At 40.9% G+C, this 17803-nt stretch overlaps 1 protein-coding gene across 1 annotated transcript in view; it reads left to right on the top strand.

The window, feature by feature from the left end:
* The window catches only part of ALDH16A1 (aldehyde dehydrogenase 16 family member A1), a 58047-nt gene that overhangs the window by 20422 nt on the left and 19822 nt on the right, over nucleotides 1-17803 (top strand). Inside the window, exons 6-11 of the mRNA XM_070728552.1 lie at nucleotides 3492-3569; nucleotides 5487-5665; nucleotides 8789-8941; nucleotides 9965-10162; nucleotides 13647-13745; nucleotides 17469-17488. Coding sequence (XP_070584653.1) covers nucleotides 3492-3569; nucleotides 5487-5665; nucleotides 8789-8941; nucleotides 9965-10162; nucleotides 13647-13745; nucleotides 17469-17488 — 727 coding nt within the window. The remainder of the gene's footprint in view (nucleotides 1-3491; nucleotides 3570-5486; nucleotides 5666-8788; nucleotides 8942-9964; nucleotides 10163-13646; nucleotides 13746-17468; nucleotides 17489-17803) is intronic.

Raw genomic sequence — 17803 nt, 5'->3', positions numbered from 1 at the left:
ATCTTCTGAAGAAGGAAGTGTCGGTGGGATGGATGAAAGGGGCTTGGCAGACAGCCCAGGAAGAAGCCAATCCTCCTTATCTTCGTTAGATTCAGATGAGGAAATAATGATAGACCCACGCATGCGTAGAGCTATGCATAGGAGAGAACAGCTTCAAAAGTATTACAGAAGATAATTGAGTCCACCTGTGTTTGGGTGGGGTTCAAGTAAATAGGGCTGCTGTTAAATTGGCAGCGTGCCGGCCTTGCAGTGTGGAAGATTATCTGATCGTATTGGTTTGGATTGTGCCTTGCTGTTTCTGGATTGTGCTCAGGACTTTGTTTGGATTCCTGGACTTTGGAACATAAAGACATTGTGAGTGTTTATCATGTCTGAACAACAGTAGCTATGATGAACTTCACAGTTACTGGTTTATTGCTTGGATTTATTGCTGGACTCTGTTATCTGTCTGTATGCAAGAGTGCATGTACTGGCACTGCAGGATCTGAGTCCCTGGCGGCATAGTGTGTTACTGATGGTAGCCTTTTTATTTATTTTATTTATTACTTAGATTTGTATGCCGCCCCTCTCCGAAGACTCGGGGCGGCTCACAACATGTAAACAAATCATAAGCAATCAGGCAAATTTAAAATATTTAAATATTTAAAAAACCCCATATGCTAACAGTCACACACACAGACATACCATGCATAAATTAAACGTGCCCAGGGGGAGATGTTTCAGTTCCCCCATGCCTGACGGCAAAGGTGGGTTTTAAGGAGTTTACGGAAGGCAGGAAGAGTAGGGGCAGTTCTAATGTCCGGGGGGAGTTGGTTCCAGAGGGCCGGGGCCGCCACAGAGAAGGCTCTTCCCCTGGGGCCCGCCAACCGACATTGTTTAGTTGACGGGACCCGGAGAAGGCCCACTCTGTGGGACCTAATCGGTCGCTGGGATTCGTGCGGCAGGAGGCGGTCTCGGAGATATTCTGGTCCGATGCCATGAAGGGCTTTAAAGGTCATAACCAACACTTTGAATTGTGACCGGAAATTGATCGGCAACCAATGCAGACTGCGGAGTGATGGTGAAACATGGGCATACCTAGGTAGGCCCATGACTGCTCTCGCAGCTGCATTTTGCACGATCTGAAGTTTCCGAACACTTTTCAAAGGTAGCCCCATGTAGAGAGCATTACAGTAGTCGAACCTCGAGGTGATGAGGGCATGAGTGACTGTGAGCAATGAGTCCCGGTCCAGATAGGGCCGCAACTGGTGCACCAGGTGAACCTGGGCAAACGCCCCCCTCGCCACAGCTGAAAGATGTTGTTCTAATGTGAGCTGTGGATCGAGGAGGACGCCCAAGTTGCGGACCCTCTCTGAGGGGGTCAATAATTCCCCCCCCAGGGTGATGGACGGACAGATGGGATTGTCCTTGGGAGGCAGAACCCACAGCCACTCCGTCTTATCCGGGTTGAGCTTGAGTCTGTTGACACCCATCCAGGCCCCAACAGCCTCCAGGCACCGGCACATCACTTCCACCGCTTCGTTGACTGGGCATGGGGTGGAGATGTAAAGCTGGGTATCATCCGCATATTGATGATACCTCACCCCATGTCCTTGGATGATCTCGCCCAGCGGTTTCATGTAGATGTTGAATAGCAGGGGGGAGAGGACCGACCCCTGAGGCACCCCACAAGGGAGAAACCTAGGAGTCGACCTCTGGCCCCCCACTAACACCGACTGCGACCGGCCAGAGAGGTAGGAGGAGAACCACTGAAGGACAGTGCCTCCCACTCCCAACCCCTCCAGCCGGTGCAGAAGGATACCATGGTCGATGGTATCGAAAGCCGCTGAGAGGTCAAGGAGCACCAGGACAGAGGATAAACCCCTGTCCCGGGCCCGCCAGAGATCATCCATCAACGCGACCAAAGCGGTTTCCGTGCTGTAACCGGCCCTGAAACCCGACTGCTGGGGACCTAGATAATCGGCTTCTTCCAAGGACCGCTGGAGCTGGAGTGCCACCACCTTCTCGACAACCTTCCCCATAAAGGGAAGGTTGGAGACTGGACGATAGTTGTTAAGTACGGCTGGGTCCAGGGAGGGCTTCTTGAGGAGGGGGCGCACAAGCGCTTCTTTATAGAGTGATGGAAAAACTCCCCTCCCCAAGGAAGCGTTGGTAATCTCCTGGGCCAAGCTCCGTGTCACCTCCCTGCTGGCCGAAACCAACCAGGAGGGACACGGATCCAGTAAACAGGTGGCGGAACTCACAGCTCCAATGGCCTTGTCCACTTCATCAGGTGTCACCAGATCAAACTCTTCCCAGACAGGTGGACAAGTACGTGCCCCAGTCACCTCGACTGACTCGTTGTCAGTCGACTCTGTTTTACAATTGGAGTCGAGGTCGGCTCGGATCCGAGTGACTTTATCAGCGAAAAACGTGTTAAAGTCCTCGGCACTACTCTGTAAGGGCTCCCCAACTCCCCCCTGGTTAAGAAGGGAGCGGGTCACCCTAAACAGAGCGGCCGGGCGGGATTCCGCTGATGCAATCAAGGCGGCATGGTACGCGCATCTTGCCGCCTTGAGCGCCACTTTGTAAGTCTTAATAAAAGCTCTTACAAGTGTTCGGTCGGATTCAGACCTACTCTTCCTTTGTTATGTTGGTCCCAGCTCTCTGCAGGTCATTCACTAGGTTCCCCCATGTGGTGCTGGGATTTTTGCTCACCATTTCTTGTGATCATTTTGACCCTACTGGGTGAGGTCTTGCATGGAGTCCCCGATAGAGGGAGATTATCAGTGGTCTTGTATGTCTTCCATTTTCTAATTATTGCTCCCACAGTTGATTTCTTCACACCAAGCTGTTTGCCTATTGCAGATTCAGTCTTCCCAGCCTGGTGCAGGGCTACAATTTTGTTTCTGGTGTCCTTCAATAGCTCTTTGGTCTTCACTATAGTGGAGTTTGGAGTGTGACTGTTTGGAGTTGTGGACAGGTGTCTTTTATACTGATAATAAGTTCAAACAGGTGCCATTACTACAGGTAATGAGTGGAGGACAGAGGAGCCTCCTAAAGAAGAAGTTCTGTGAGATCCAGAAATCTTGCTTGTTTGTAAGTGACCAAATACTTATTTTCCATCATAATTTGCAAATAAATTTGTTAAAAACCAGACAATGTGATTTTCTGGATATGTTTTTTCATGTTGTCTCTCATAGTTGAGGTCTACCTATGATGTCAATTACAGGCCTCTCTCATCTTTTTAAAAAGTGTGAGAACTTGCACAATTGGTGTCTGACTAAATACTTTCCCCCCCACTGTATATTAATACACTACCTGTGCTGATTAGGTAGGACTGTCTGCTGTTCCTCTTTAAGAAGTAACACCTATAGGAAGTTTTGATTTTGGACTGCAGCCTTACTGTATAGATCCCAAGTGCAAAATAGAGGAAATTTGGCAAGGATTGTTGTAGAAACTGAATCAGGCATGGAAACACTCTATTTCTGATTAAATTTATCTCTCCATAGGTGTCGTTGCTATTCTTATTCCTCAAAGTTTTCCTTTGCTAACGCTGACATGGAAGTTGTGTTCAGCCCTGGCGATGGGTATGTAAAAATGGTTCTAACTTGTCCAAGCGAATCTTGAGATCTACCCTGACACAAAAGTCACTGGATTGATCTCAGTTTACTCTTATCTCGCGAAGTTAATCTGAGAGTAAAATTATGCAGAGAAAAAGAAGCTTTGAAAGACGATGTGGTTAAAAATACGTGTTTTTATTCCATTAAGAAAATTTATGTGGTTGCCCAATTCACTAAGTGTGACTCCAGGTGACTTACAGAAGTACAATCCCAAATATAAAATTCAATGAACTCCCAGCCTCCTGGTAAAAACAAATAATAATAATAATAATAATAATAATAATAATAATAATAATAATAATAATAAAATAATAATATAAAAATAATAAATAAACAAAAACAATCAAACCACTTGATTGGCTCCATATATTATTTTGGGATGTCCAGGCCCATTGGCAAAACCATGTCTTCGGGGCTTTTTAAAAGAGTATTGAGGTGAGGGCCAATCTGATCTCCACAGGAAGGGAGCCACCACAGATAAGGCCTTTCTTCTTGGTTCCACTAAATGGACCTCCTTAAGAAAAGGGACCTGTAGCACCTGTAGCATATCTTCTCTTTCTGCTGTGCTTTTAAATACTCCTACCTGGAGTTGAGAGTCGATTCGGTGTAGATCAGGGGTGTCAAATTCAAGGCTTAGATCTGGTCTGTGGGGCCAGTCTGGAAATAGCAAAGGACCACCCTACGGTGACTCTGCTGGAAAAATTAGAGGGGGACACGTTGTCCTCCCACAACCCCTCTGGAGTCTTCTAGAAGGCCTTCCATGCCCAAAACGGGGCCTCCAGAGTTTTCCAGGAAGCTGCCTTTGACTCAGAAGGTTATAAAAGGGAGGAAAAGTAAAACATTTCATCTTTCAGGCTTGTAGGATTCTGCTACTAGCCTATGTCAGTGATGGCGAATCTTTTTTAGTTCGTGTGTACCTGAAAAAAATTCCCAAACAGGCAAACAGGAAGTTCAGGAAAATGCATTTCCTGTTTGCCATTGTGCTGTTTTTTGCACTCCAAAAGTGCAAAAGGGAAGTTTCCTGAAGCTCCAGAGTACAAAAACCAGCACAATGGCAAACCGGAAGTGTGTTTTTCCAAACTTCCAGTTTGTCTGTTGGGGGATTTTTTTTGCCTCCAGGACTTCAGGGAAGCTTCCCCAGAGGCTGAAACGGCCTTTCCCAAGGCCAAAAAAATCAGCTGGTGTGCACTGGAGCTGACACAGGGCAAAGTCTTGCATGCCTTCCAATATGGCCACGCCTGCCATAGATTCACCATTACTGGCCTATGTCAATAATTTATAGTTCTAGTCTTCCTTGATCTGGTCTCTCTCTCTCATAAGATAATCAAGTCGATCAAGTAAGTATTAAAAAAAAAATCACAGAGATGTACACGTCCCTATTTTTATAAGTTTATAAAACCAGGTCTGTGGAGGTGTGGTCCCATGCCATGCCCACCATGGTCGCGGCAAGCCCACAGCCAGCCCCACAAGGTCAAACCCAGTCCTGATGTGGCCCTCAATGAAATTGAGTTTGACATCCCTGGTGAAGAGATGAATGAACTTACAAATGAACTGTTGTAAGTTGAGGCCTACCTTTAATAACAGTTGCAGTCCAACATATTTGGAGGCCACTGCATATCAGATAGGAGAGTAATCAGGCAGGCAGGCAGAATTCTTTATTGGCCAAGTGTGATTGGACACACAAAGAATTTGTCTTTGGTGCATATGTTCTCAGGGTACATAAAAGAAAACATATTTGTCAAGAGTCATGAAGTACAACACTTAATCATTGTCATAGGGATCAAATGAGCAATCAGGAATATAAGGAATAGATATTTCTCTAGCTTTTCACCTACCTTTTTTTCTCTTTTCATTCCATACCTCCATTGTGTGCTTTGCTAACAGGAAACACAGCAATCGTGATGCCATCCATGCCCACCGCTGCTCTGTTCTTGGCCGAGATCTGCACCCAAGCTGGGCTCCCTCCAGGGGTCTTCAACGTCCTCATTGGTGATCTGGGGCTGAAAGAAGTCTTGGCACATGACCCAGGCATTGACAAAGTGGCCTTTGCTGGAACTGCCAAGGTAAAGTCCCTTTGTCTCTCCACTCAAGCACTTAGGAAGAGGATTGGGTTGCTTTTGCCGCTCTTGAGGGTAGCTTAGTTGAGATATAGGCTAAGGCAGAAGTATCCAACCTTTCTGGACCCATAGAGGTGGGGGAAGGAAGAGGTTTCGTGCAGGCGTTGTTTTCACAAATGCAGTTTGCCCGCACACACACATCACTTCCATAGCCCAGTTCCAAATGGACTGCAGCCTGAGCCATAATCTGAGGGTTGGGGAACCCTGGGTTAAGGCACTAAAAGCTAAAAGCAAAGCTAAAAGCAAGTTCTAGACCTGCCTTAGGCATGAACGTTGGCAGAGTGTCTTTGGCCCAATCACTAGGAGGCTGTGAGTTCTAGTCCTGCTTTAGACAAGAAAGCCAAATGACCTTGGGCCAGCCACTCTCTCTCTACCTAACTCGCCTTCCAGGGTTGTTATTGTGGGGGAAAGAGGGGTGTTGTGGTGTTCACCACCTTGATTTAGTTATAAAAATAAAAAGTGCGATATACATAAAGATTTCTGCAGTTGTTATTCTGCATCTTACAACGACTGTTGTGAGTCATGAAGTATTACATTCAAAGTCACTCAGAGATCTAGTCTGTCCCTCCTTTTAAAAAAACAACTCAACCCTGTCTCATACAATTTAGTCAAAGAGAATTTTGCATCAGACATTCTTTCAAAAGAAAAGAGAATTTTGCAGAAATTATATGGCAGCACTGTTGTTATTAAGGCTAATAATAATTGTTGCTCTTCCTGTTGATTTGATACATGAGATATTTAATTGGGAAAACAAGATTTTTTTTCAAAATCTTTGACTTACTGCTACAACTGGGACCAGAATTTCCATTGCTAAGCAGGGGATAACTGAATTGTACCCAATTTTATCATTTTTTGGCTATAGTTCTCAAGCAAATAATTCAATTATTAAGTTAATAATGCTGTTATTAAGCAAACCCCTATTAATTGCTTATCGGAGGCTGGAAGTCAGAAATGGCAACCAGATTAGTCTAGGACAGGATGCAGTAACTGTTGTAGTTGTCCTATGCCAAAATTTTCGATGCCATAACAGCTGTAAAATAATTTTAGTACTTTTGTATACTTTGGATGGTTGCAAAACTAATGGCTTCAGGTTGAGGATTACCTGTATGCAGAAAATGTGAAAAACACATCATAAAAATGAAAAAAAGATACCACATGAAATAAAATTAAAAAACAATTAAATTTTAAAAATGATTTATAAAGTGTTCAAGCCCAGAGCCAGGTTTGAAACGTTTTTTTCAAATAGAAAAATTGTTTAGCATAAAGATCATTAAGCAGCATTAGCAGGAATGCAGTATTTTGGCACTTATTTATAATGGTGGTTTACTCTGATTTGGACAGTTTCCAATTATATTATGAGCTTCAACTTCCTATATTCTCAGTAATGGCTATGTTGGCAAGGGAAATTTGGGACTTGAAGTTCATTCCCAGAAAGCACTCAGATTAGAGAAGGCTGAACAACAAGGCAGACAAGAGGTTTTGTGTAAATGCATTTTTCACTGTATAAGATGTCATTGTTTTCCTGACTTTCTATGTTTCAGTTAAATCCACAAAATAAGAAATGATGGATTTTCCCAATGGACTTTTTTTTTGCAGAGATGTTGCTATTATCATTGCTAACGAACAATCCGATTCTTCAGAAACAGTTGGACCAATTAAATTTAAAAAAATCTTTCAACTACTGTATTTTTCGGCGTATAAGACACCCCTTTTAACTCCCTAAAAAAGGCTGAAAATTCAGATGCATCTTATATTCTGAATGTAGCTTTTTCCTCCCCAGCCCTGACTAGGTGCTAACGACGTTCCCAGTTCTTACCAGCTTGCAAGCTCTTTCATTGTTACTCTTTGCAAAGAATGTTTTCCAAGCCCTAAGTCTTTGCAGGGTTTGTTTCATTGCTCTAACTTGCTCTAAACGTTTCTTTCCAGCCCTAACCAGGTGCTAACAATGTTCCCAGCTCTTGCTGGCCTGCAAGCTCTTTCATTGTTACTCTCTCTGAATAGGGTTTTTTTAAAGCCCTAACCAGGGGATAAAATAATGTGCTGATGCTTACCAGACTAAGGATAGTAGCCAGATGAATACTGGTAAGCAGATTCTTTTCCCTATTTTCCTCCCCAAAAACTAAGGTGCATCTTATACTCTGAAAAATACAGTAATTCCTCTGCTACCAAATTTTGAGGGAAGTTTTCAAAAGCTCCTTTTATTTCAACAACAATGAGAAGTTCAACAATCTGTTTCTGTGTGTCCAGCAGCGGTAGAATAGACTTCCTCTACTGCGGCTTCATATTAGATGGTCTGCAAATTCTAGGCTTCCATTTAGTTCATTGGAATTATGGGAATTGCAGTCCAACACAACTGGATGATGTCTGGTTGGAGATACTCGCAATAAAGAACATTTTAGATCTGCTTTCTGAGGGGCTCACTTAGCTGTGTTTCATTTTAGGAAGCTTAAAACATTTTTATTTCTTCCCTGGTAGTCTGACTTACAATAATTCATTTAATGCCTTCGAAATTACAATGGCACTAAAAAAATTGAGTTATTTTTCACATGACCATTGTGGCATCCCCATGGTCAAGTAATCAAAATTCAAGCTGTTGGCATTTATGATAGTTGCAGTGTCCCAAAATCATGTAACATCTTTTATGACCATCTGACAAGCAAAGGGGGAAGCCAGATTCACTTAACAACCGAGTTACTAACTCAACAGCTACAGTGATTCGCTTAACAAATGTGGCAAGAAAGGACATTTAATGGTGTAAAATTCATTTAACAAAGTTTTGGGGTCTCAATTGTGGTCATAAGTCAAGGACTACCTGCATCTACTTCACTCCAGCTTTCTTCTCTTTTCCCATCACTCATTGCATTTCATTGTTCTTTTGATAATGTAGCGTCCTATTGATAGTTTAGCACAGGACCTTTGGTCTCCTACTTATTCCAAAACCAGTGACACTTCCATTCTTCCTTGTTCCAACTCGAGCAAGAATTTGACATGAGGAATGGGACTGGTGTGGGAGGGATGGTCAATGGCGATTTTAAATATGATGTGATGGAGAATGTGTTGCTGGTACAGGTGGCCCGTTGTCTCCGTCAGTCCACAGCTGGCAGTGGCAAGAAGCTTTGCCTCCAACTTGGGGAGAAGTTGCCCTTCATTGTCTTTGACTCAGCTGACTTGGATAGTGCTGCCGACGCAGTGGTGGATGCCATCTGGCTGAATCGAGGACAGGTATGCTTTTAACCAAAGGTAATATTGAATGAAGAAGAGATCTGGGGAATGGCTGTTTCTTGACATTTCCCCCCTTTTCAGTCTTCTGGTTGCTCACCCAACCACTGCAAAAGAGGGAAAGACTAAAGAACTCAGTTCTTCATGTTTCTTCACATTTAGCAGCCTGTTAGATTTTTTAACTCTATAATATCGTAAACTTTTGTCCAGAATTATCTGAAAAAATTGGCACATGTATATAAAACTTTGGATGTGCATGCCATCTGCCCCTTTCAGCTGCACCTATTTAGCCAATTACAGTTAGCCAATTTTTCAGTTTTCACTGTTTAAGATTAGATTAACCGAGTTGGAAGGGACCTTGTAGGTCATCTAGTCCAACCCCCACCCCGCCCAAGGATGTTACATCAATGTCTCTAAAAATAGATAGGGACTAGACATATAATTAAAAGTTCAAGCAGGAACACAATCATTTTAAAATAAATTAATAGCGCCTTCTAGTATTAAACCCAGCTTCAGCATTTTTCCAATTAACAGAAAAACAGCAAAGTAAAGACAAACAAAGGATCTTTCTGGCATTATCTCCATGTTTGTCTCCAGAGTTAGCAAGACATTAAAGTTTGGCCAATTTCAGATAGATTAAAACAATTGTTGAAATAGCCTGCTTCCAGACATATGGTATTTTGTAAGTCACGCCTAACCTTTTGAATGGGGTCAGAAATAGACAATTATATAAGGATTCTACATTGACCAAGCCAAGGTTTGGTTGGCTATAATTTATGGAATAAACTACAGTGTTCATCCAATACAGCACACCGAAACTAAACAAGCTCCAAACAATTCCAAACTGGGCATAGAATCAATCTGGGAGTATTTTTGTAATTGTTTATCCACATATTCCAAGTTAAAAAAAAATTTTTTAATGAATCAGGCAGTGAATTTTATTCTTACTCCGGCAGAATCTTGGTTGCAAAACCCTGCACCTAAGGATTGAATTAACTAACTCTATGGGTGACTTTTACTTCTCAGGTCCACAGTGCTGGGGCTCAACTGTTCATTCAAGAATCTATTTCTAATGAGTTTATTCAATGCCTGAAACACCGAATGGGGCGGCTCCGGTTAGGAGACTCTATGGACAAAAACACAGACGTGGGACCGTTGATCAACAATAAGCAGCAGAATTTCATTGAGAGCTTGTTAGAAGAAGCTCAGGCTGAAGGGGCTCAGGTAAATGGGAAGGAGTCGTGCCAGTCCAATGTCATCCTAACAATAGTAACATTTAATAACAGTAAGCTAAAACTTAACAGGGTCAGGCTTTAGTTCTTACCCTATTTTCCCCAAAATACGATATCCTCTGATAATAAGCCCAATCAGGCTTTTGAGTACACAGCAATAAGGCCAAGTACTTATTTCAGGGTTCCAAAAAATATAAGACAGGGTCTTATTTGGGGAAAACATGGTAGGTGGGAAGCTACCTCGGCAAACCCAAGAATTTTAGGTTAGAGATGGAGGTTCCAGAAGGATAGTTTATTGTGGCAAAACCCCTCACAATTGAATTTTACATTTTTAATATTTAATTATTAAAAATATGAATTATTAAAATGAAATTATTAAAAGTTATGTAATTCACATTTTTAAATATTGGACCTGAATAGCATCGAACTTAGTTGCAGGAAAATCAGCTTTGTAAAATGTGTAATAAACCTAACTTTAAGGATAAGTTATGTATAAATATGTATTTGATTGAAAAATCCTTTCAAACATAGTTGATGGAAAATGTCTTTTTAAAAAGGGAAGGTCCATTATTGTACTGCCCTGAGTCTCAAGAGAAGGGCGGCCTAGAAATCGAAATAATAAATAAATGGTACTAATTAGATGATGGAATTTATTCCAGAGCCAAATAGATAGATAGATAAAATAGATAGAATTCTTTATTGGCCAAGTGTGATTGGATACACAAGGAATGTGTCCTTGGCGCATATGCTCTCAGTGTACATAAAAGAAAAGATAGATTTGTCAAGAATCAGGAGGTACAGCACTTAATGATTGTCATAGGAGTCAAATAAACAATGAGGAAACACTCAATAAAAATCTTAAGGATACAAGCAACAAGTTACAGTCATTAGTAGGAGGAAATGGGTGATAGGAATAATGAGAAAAAACTAGTAGTAATAGTGCAGGCTTAGTAAATAGTTTGACAGTGTTGAAGGAATTATTTGTTTAGCAGAGTGATGGCGTTCAGGGGAAAAACTGTTCTTGTGTCTAGTTGTCTTGGTGTGCAGTGCTCTGTAGCAATGTTTTGAGGGTAAGAGTTGAAAAAGTTTATGTCCAGGATGGGAGGGGCCAGTATCAAGTTGCTTGTAAAGATGTAAATAGAGATAATCCTACTGTGAAGTAAACATATTATAATGTCTGTGAAATGTCTGTGCTATTTGTTAAAATTATGGGCTTGGGATTTCTTTGCTAGTTATTAACTAAAAGAAAATAAAAACGTAAAACTGGAGATTTGAACTTAAAAGTATTTGTAGCAGGGAGGAAATATTTCAATAGACATTTCTAGAAAGAGTTGGTCTTTATTTCTTTGATTCAGAAGTTGATCAAGGATAATGAATTCTCTTATCAATGGGGGGCCATTTTCTCCATCCTAGCACGCTTCGCACAAGATTGTTGGGGCAGGGGGTTTGTCTTTCTCTGCTTGCCAAGAAAGGATGGGGAAGATCACTGGGTGTCCTGGGTTAAAAAACCTTGATGTTACTTAGATCCAGCTAGTTTTTGTCCTCCAGAAACTGAATGTGGTGTTTAATGGGGTCTATTTTCAAGGTATTTTTGGGGGGAGGTATAAATTTTTTATTGTTTTTCCACACCTTACGGAGATTCAAATTCACATACCTCAAATTAAAATACAATTCAGTATAATATCAATAGCCAAATTCTTAATCAAAATGTCCTAATTATTTATCCATTTTATTCTAGTACACATCATTCATCTTGTGCTACCTTCTTTTCCGATTTTATCATCTGGATTTCAGAAATAATTTTTTTGCTTTCATTTGAATTCACAATGCTATTAGCTATCCAAATTTCTCTTGGCTTTTTGCTTTTATCTACTAAAACTATGCCACCGTGCTTCAAACCATTTCTTCTATTCTTACTTAACTCATTCCTGCTTTTTTGGTATAAGATTTTTATTTTTCTCCACCATAAACTAAAACAATATGTAGTAGTTATAAACACAACAACAATGCTTAAAATCAATCATATATAAACTTTTCTTTTCTCATTACTCCCTCAATGGAGACTCTAATCTCTCCTTGTGTAAAATTTTCTATTAATTTTATATAACATTATCAATTCTTAAATATCTAAATAAAAATTTTCCCTCACCATCTTACTACAAAAGGTTACATTACATCAATGCAAAGAATAATAAAATCTCTTTTATCTAAATTTTAATATTGTATCATATAACTAATTAAAAATTCTCTCTCTCTATATATATATATATATCTTTAATAAAAGAACTCTTGATAATATATCACCTACATCATAAAATAAAGTTCTATATGTTTAAAATCTAAACAATATATAAATTTTGTGTTATATCATTATATAGTGCTACCACCATTTCTCATCTTTGCCATCTGGCTCGCAAAGTTTAAATCAAATTCTCATGTTTCAATTTTTCCAAAATTAACCAATTACTAATACATACATATCTCTTAATTTTCTATCCAATCATAAAACTTCCCCAAAATTTTATAATAATCCAAGTCTTGTTTATCTTTAAGTTTCAAAGTCAATCTACTCATCTCTGCACAATCCATAGTTTTTCTCAAAACTTCTCTTTCCGTTGGTATCCTATTCAATTTCCAACATTGTGCATATACAATCCTAGCTGCTGTAATTATATGCATAATTAAATATGTCTCTTCTTTATCAAAATTATCTGGTAAAATACCCAGAAGGTATATCTCGGGTCTAAGATCAATAGTCTTTCTTAAAATATTCTGAATCCAATGTTGAATTCGTGTCCAAAATTTACGTGCTTCCAGACAAGTCCACCACATGTGATAGAATGAGCCAGAGAATCCCAATATAATAATAATCTTCCCTAATCTACATATTTTCCACTGTCGTTCTTAGTGTAATAATCTTTCCTAATCTACAAGATCCACTGCCAATCCCAGTGTAATTATCTTCCCTAATCATACATCACTGTCATACCCAGTGTAATAATCTTCCCTATTCTAATTGTTTTCACTGCCAGATTATAGTGTGATAATCTCCCCTAATCTATATGTTTCTCTAATCTATATATCTTCCCTATTCTATATATCTTCTTTCAAGGTTCTTTCTGTTCATAACTTTGTGTACTTTTTTTTTTTAAATGCCACCAACTTTTAAAGTGTTTTAAAGTGTTTCAATTTCTTTGAGGTGTCCCTAATGCTTTTTGAGCTTGGTACTTTCTTGCAAATTCCTTATTACTTGACTAGATAATATCATCAGTGCACTAGTTGGATAATGAAACATTTGCAAGAAAACAAAAGAAGTTTAGAGAACACAAGGGCTCCATAGTTCCACCATGACCCGCAGGCGTATCAGGGAAAGGGACCATTTAGGTATAGAACCCAACTCCCTGCTCTGGATAGGAATCCAGGTTAGAGCTTCTGTGACTGTCCACCTAATTCAAAAGTTATTATTTTTTTCTTAGATTTTCCAGACTTCGGCATCCCGCCCATCAAAAGAATTGTTTTACCCTCCAACCTTAATCACCGGTGTGTTTCCGACCTCCCGTTGCTTCAAGGCAAAGGTAGGAGGGGATGATAAAGTGCAGGCAGGCAGTAGGGAAAGCAAGTAGAATGCTTGGCTGCATAGCTAGAGGTATAACAAGCAGGAAGAGGGAGATTGTGATCCCGCTGTATAGAGCGCTGGTGAGATCACATTTGGAATACTGTGTTGAGTTCTGGAGACCTCACCTACAAAAAGATATTAATAAAATTGAACGGGTTCAAAGACCTGGCTACAAAAATGGTGGAAAGTCTTAAGCATAAAACCTATCAGGAAAGACTTCATGAACTCAATCTGTATAGTCTGGAGGACAGAAGGGAAAGGGGGGACATGATCTAAACATTTAAATATGTTAAAGAGTTAAATGAGGTTCAGGAGAGAAGTGTTTTTAATAGGAAAATGAACACAAGAACACGGGGGCACAATCTGTTGTTAGTTGGGGGAAAGACCAGAAGCAACGTGAGAAAATATTATTTTACTGAAAGAGTAGTAGATGCTTGGAACAAACTTCCAGCAGACGTGGTTGGTAAATCCACAGGAACTGAATTTAAACATGCCTGGGATAACATAGATCCATCCTAAGATAAAATACAGGAAATAGCATCAGGGCAGACTAGATGGACCAGGAGGTATTTTCTGCCTTCAATCATCTATGTTTCTATAAAACATTTCTGACATCTGATTTAATCGCTAGAAATCAATTTTAATAATAAACAGAATAAGGGAGCCAGTAGTTAAGGCTCTGAGTCCAGTAGGTAAGGCTATAGACCAGAAACCGGGAGACCACGAGTTCTAGTCCTGCCTTGGGCCTATTTATGACGACTGCAGTTTCCCAGGGTCATGTGGTCTGCTTTTGCGACCGTCTGACAAGCAAAATCAATGGGAAATCCGCTGTGATTCAATAAACTGCTGTGATTCACTTGGGCGAGTAAATTCATTTAACAAACATTTCACTTAGCCACAGACATTCTGGGCTCAATTGTAGTCGTAGGTTGAGGCCTAACTGCAGCCACTCCTGATGCTTCCCCCCTGAATCCTTTTCCTCGGTCGTAAGGCTCATAACAATTGTTGTTGTCTTCTATCCATGGCATCTATCAAAGGAAGATATGCGCCTTGATGAACTAACAGGGGCCCCTCTCAGGACAGATATAAGAGCCACCAAATTGTGATGAAAAGAGACAGAGCTTGGGTTTACGCATCAGGTCATAAAAGATGACCGTTGGGACATAGCAAATACGAACCAGTTGCCACACATCTGAATTTCGATCTCGTGATCAAGCCGTAACTAAAAAGCGGTCAGAAGTCACTTTCTTCAGTGCCGTTGTAACTTTGAATGGTCACTAAACAAACTGTTGTAAAGTGAGGACTATCTGTGTTTAGATGCACTACCTAATGGAAAGTAGCTTTATATAATAAAGGCGCTGTGAATGGTAACATCAAGTGGACATAACCCTATTGCATACATGGACAAAGGCCCTGTACGTCCTGTGTATCATCCCCCCACAACCTTTTGTGTATAAGAGATAGGAATTTAGCTTTGTCTCTTCATTTTGTAGCTGCGGATAGTTCTTTACTTACGACTGAATTGTTTGATGTTATACAAACCAGCATGCGACCTGGATTTGAAATTCCAATGGTTGCCTCATCCACAGTCATGTGACCAAAGTTTGGGGTGGGGGTTCAGCAATTACTTTTAATGTTAGATTTATTATTATAGACTTTTAATATTAGATTTGTCATTGTATACTGTTTTTACCACTGTTGTGAGCCGCCCCAAGTCTGCGGAGAGGGGTGGCATACAAATCTAATAAATAATAATAATAATAATAATAATAATTATTATTATTATTATTATTATTATTATTATTATGCTGCAGTTTATTGCTGCTTACAGCATCTCAGTATCATGTCGCCATGTTTTATGGAGCTTTTGATGAAAACCAGCAATTACCATATTTTTCAGATTATAAGATGCTCTAAAGATGTACTTAACCTTTGGGGAGAAAAAACAAGAAAAAATATCTGCCTCTGCCTCCCAGCAATTTGCCTCCTTCCAGCAAACAATAGTCTGCTCAGCTTCAGCACAATCTGATTTTGCATGAGCAGCTGATTGGTGGTTGTATCTGTCTCCCGGAATAGCACGGATCAACTGTTCCAGATTGCGAGGATCGCCGCAGCCCATTTGACGTGGGCGCCACCTATCACCGACTCCACTGCTAGTTATCCACACCACCCAGAACGGGCCAAAAATTGGATGCGCGGAGGCTGAAAATGGAACATGCGGAAGTGGCGATAGGTGATAGTGACAATGGGCAGCAGTGGCAATAAACGGCAGCAATACCCACAGCCTACAACAGCTGATCCAACCGCCAATCAGCTGCTTGTGCTAAATCAGGTTGTGTTGAAGCTGACCAAGCTGTTTGCTGTTTGCTGCAAGGAGGCAAATTGCTGGGAGGCAGAGGGCGAAAGGTGGGTGGCTGCAACTGGACAGGGCTTCAGCAGCATTCGCCCTATAAGATTGAATTAATTAATTAATTAATTAATTAATTTGTATGCCGCCCCTCTCCGTAGACTCGGGCGGCTCACAGCAGTGATTAGAAATAATGTACAATACAAATCTAATACTACGAAGTTAAAAACCCATAATTTAAAAAACATGCACACAACACACCATGCATTAATTATATAGGCCTGGGGAAGATGTCTCAATTCCCCATGCCTGATGGCAGAAGTGGGTTTTGAGAAGTTTACGAAAGGCAAGGAGGGTGGGGGCAATTCTGATCTCTGGGGGGAGTTGGTTCCAGAGGGCCGGGACCGCCACAGAGAAGGCTCTTCCCCTGGGTCCCGCCAAATGACATTGTTTCGTCGACGGGACCCGGAGAAGGCCAACTCTGTGGGACCTAACTGGTCGCTGGGATTCGTGCGGCAGAAGGCAGTCCCGGAGATATTCTGGTCCGATGCCATGAAGGGCTTTATAAGTCATAACCAACACTTGCACAAGATGCACAGACATTTCCACCCACTTTTTTTTTGGGGGGGGGGGGGAGTGTGTCTTATAGTGTGAAAAATATGATACTTGAAGTTTTTATCAAAACCATATCCATAAAGGAACATTAGTTTGTTGAATGACTGCAGCATTTGTTTTTACAACTGAAGCTGTTGTAAAATCTATGATTGTCACATCAGGTTCTTAACAGCTGTAAGTCAAGGACTACCTTTATAAACTTACTTCAAATGTGTAACTAGTCCTTGACATATGACCACAATTGAGCCCCAAATTTCTGTTGCTAAGCAAGACATTTGTTAAGTGAATTTTGCCCATTTTATGACCTTTCTTGCTACAGTTGTTAGGTAAATCACTGAAGTTAGTAACATGGTTGTTAAGTGGATCTGGTTTCCCCATTTACTTTGCTTGGCAGACGGTTGCAAAAGGAGATCCCATAACCCTGGGATACTGCAACCTCATAAATATAAGTATAAAAAGTGGAAAGAGGGGGAAATAACTAAGGCAGAATATCAGCAAGTTTATTTCAACATGCTAAAAACAAGAAAAAAATGAAGGAAATACAGTGGTACCTCTACTTAAGAACTTTTCTAGATAAGAACCGGGTGTTCAAGGTGCTCTTCTTAACAACCATTTTCTACTTAAGAACACGAGCCCGGAAAAATTTCCTAGGAAATTTGAGAGTGGCATGAAGGCCCGGCCAGTTTCCTGCCATTCCCCCTTTAATCCCGGCCGTCTCAGGCTTTCCTGGACTGCCAGAGGTACCTTTCGGTGGCGCTTAAGGAGGCTTTGGCAGTCCAGAGCAAACAAAGCATTTTCCTTTTTCTGGGCACTTGGAGAGAGAATAAACCTCTGCCAGCGCCCAGAGAAAGGAAACACTCTCTTCGCTCTGGGCAGCGACAATCCTCCTCCCCTTCTTCTCCTTCTCCTCCTCCCGCCCAAATTCCGAGCTTTTATTTCTTTCCTAATGGGTTTGCATGCATTATTTGCTTTTACATTGATTCCTGTGGGAAAAATTGCTCCAACTTACAAACTTTTCTACTTAAGAATGAATTAAATTCTTTAGTAGAGGTACC

This window comes from Erythrolamprus reginae, chromosome Z, assembly GCF_031021105.1.
Source record: "Erythrolamprus reginae isolate rEryReg1 chromosome Z, rEryReg1.hap1, whole genome shotgun sequence".
Classification (NCBI taxonomy): Eukaryota; Metazoa; Chordata; class Lepidosauria; order Squamata; family Dipsadidae; genus Erythrolamprus; species Erythrolamprus reginae.
The sequence above is the reverse complement of the archived record's forward strand: the minus strand, read 5'-3'. Positions and strand labels throughout refer to the sequence as shown.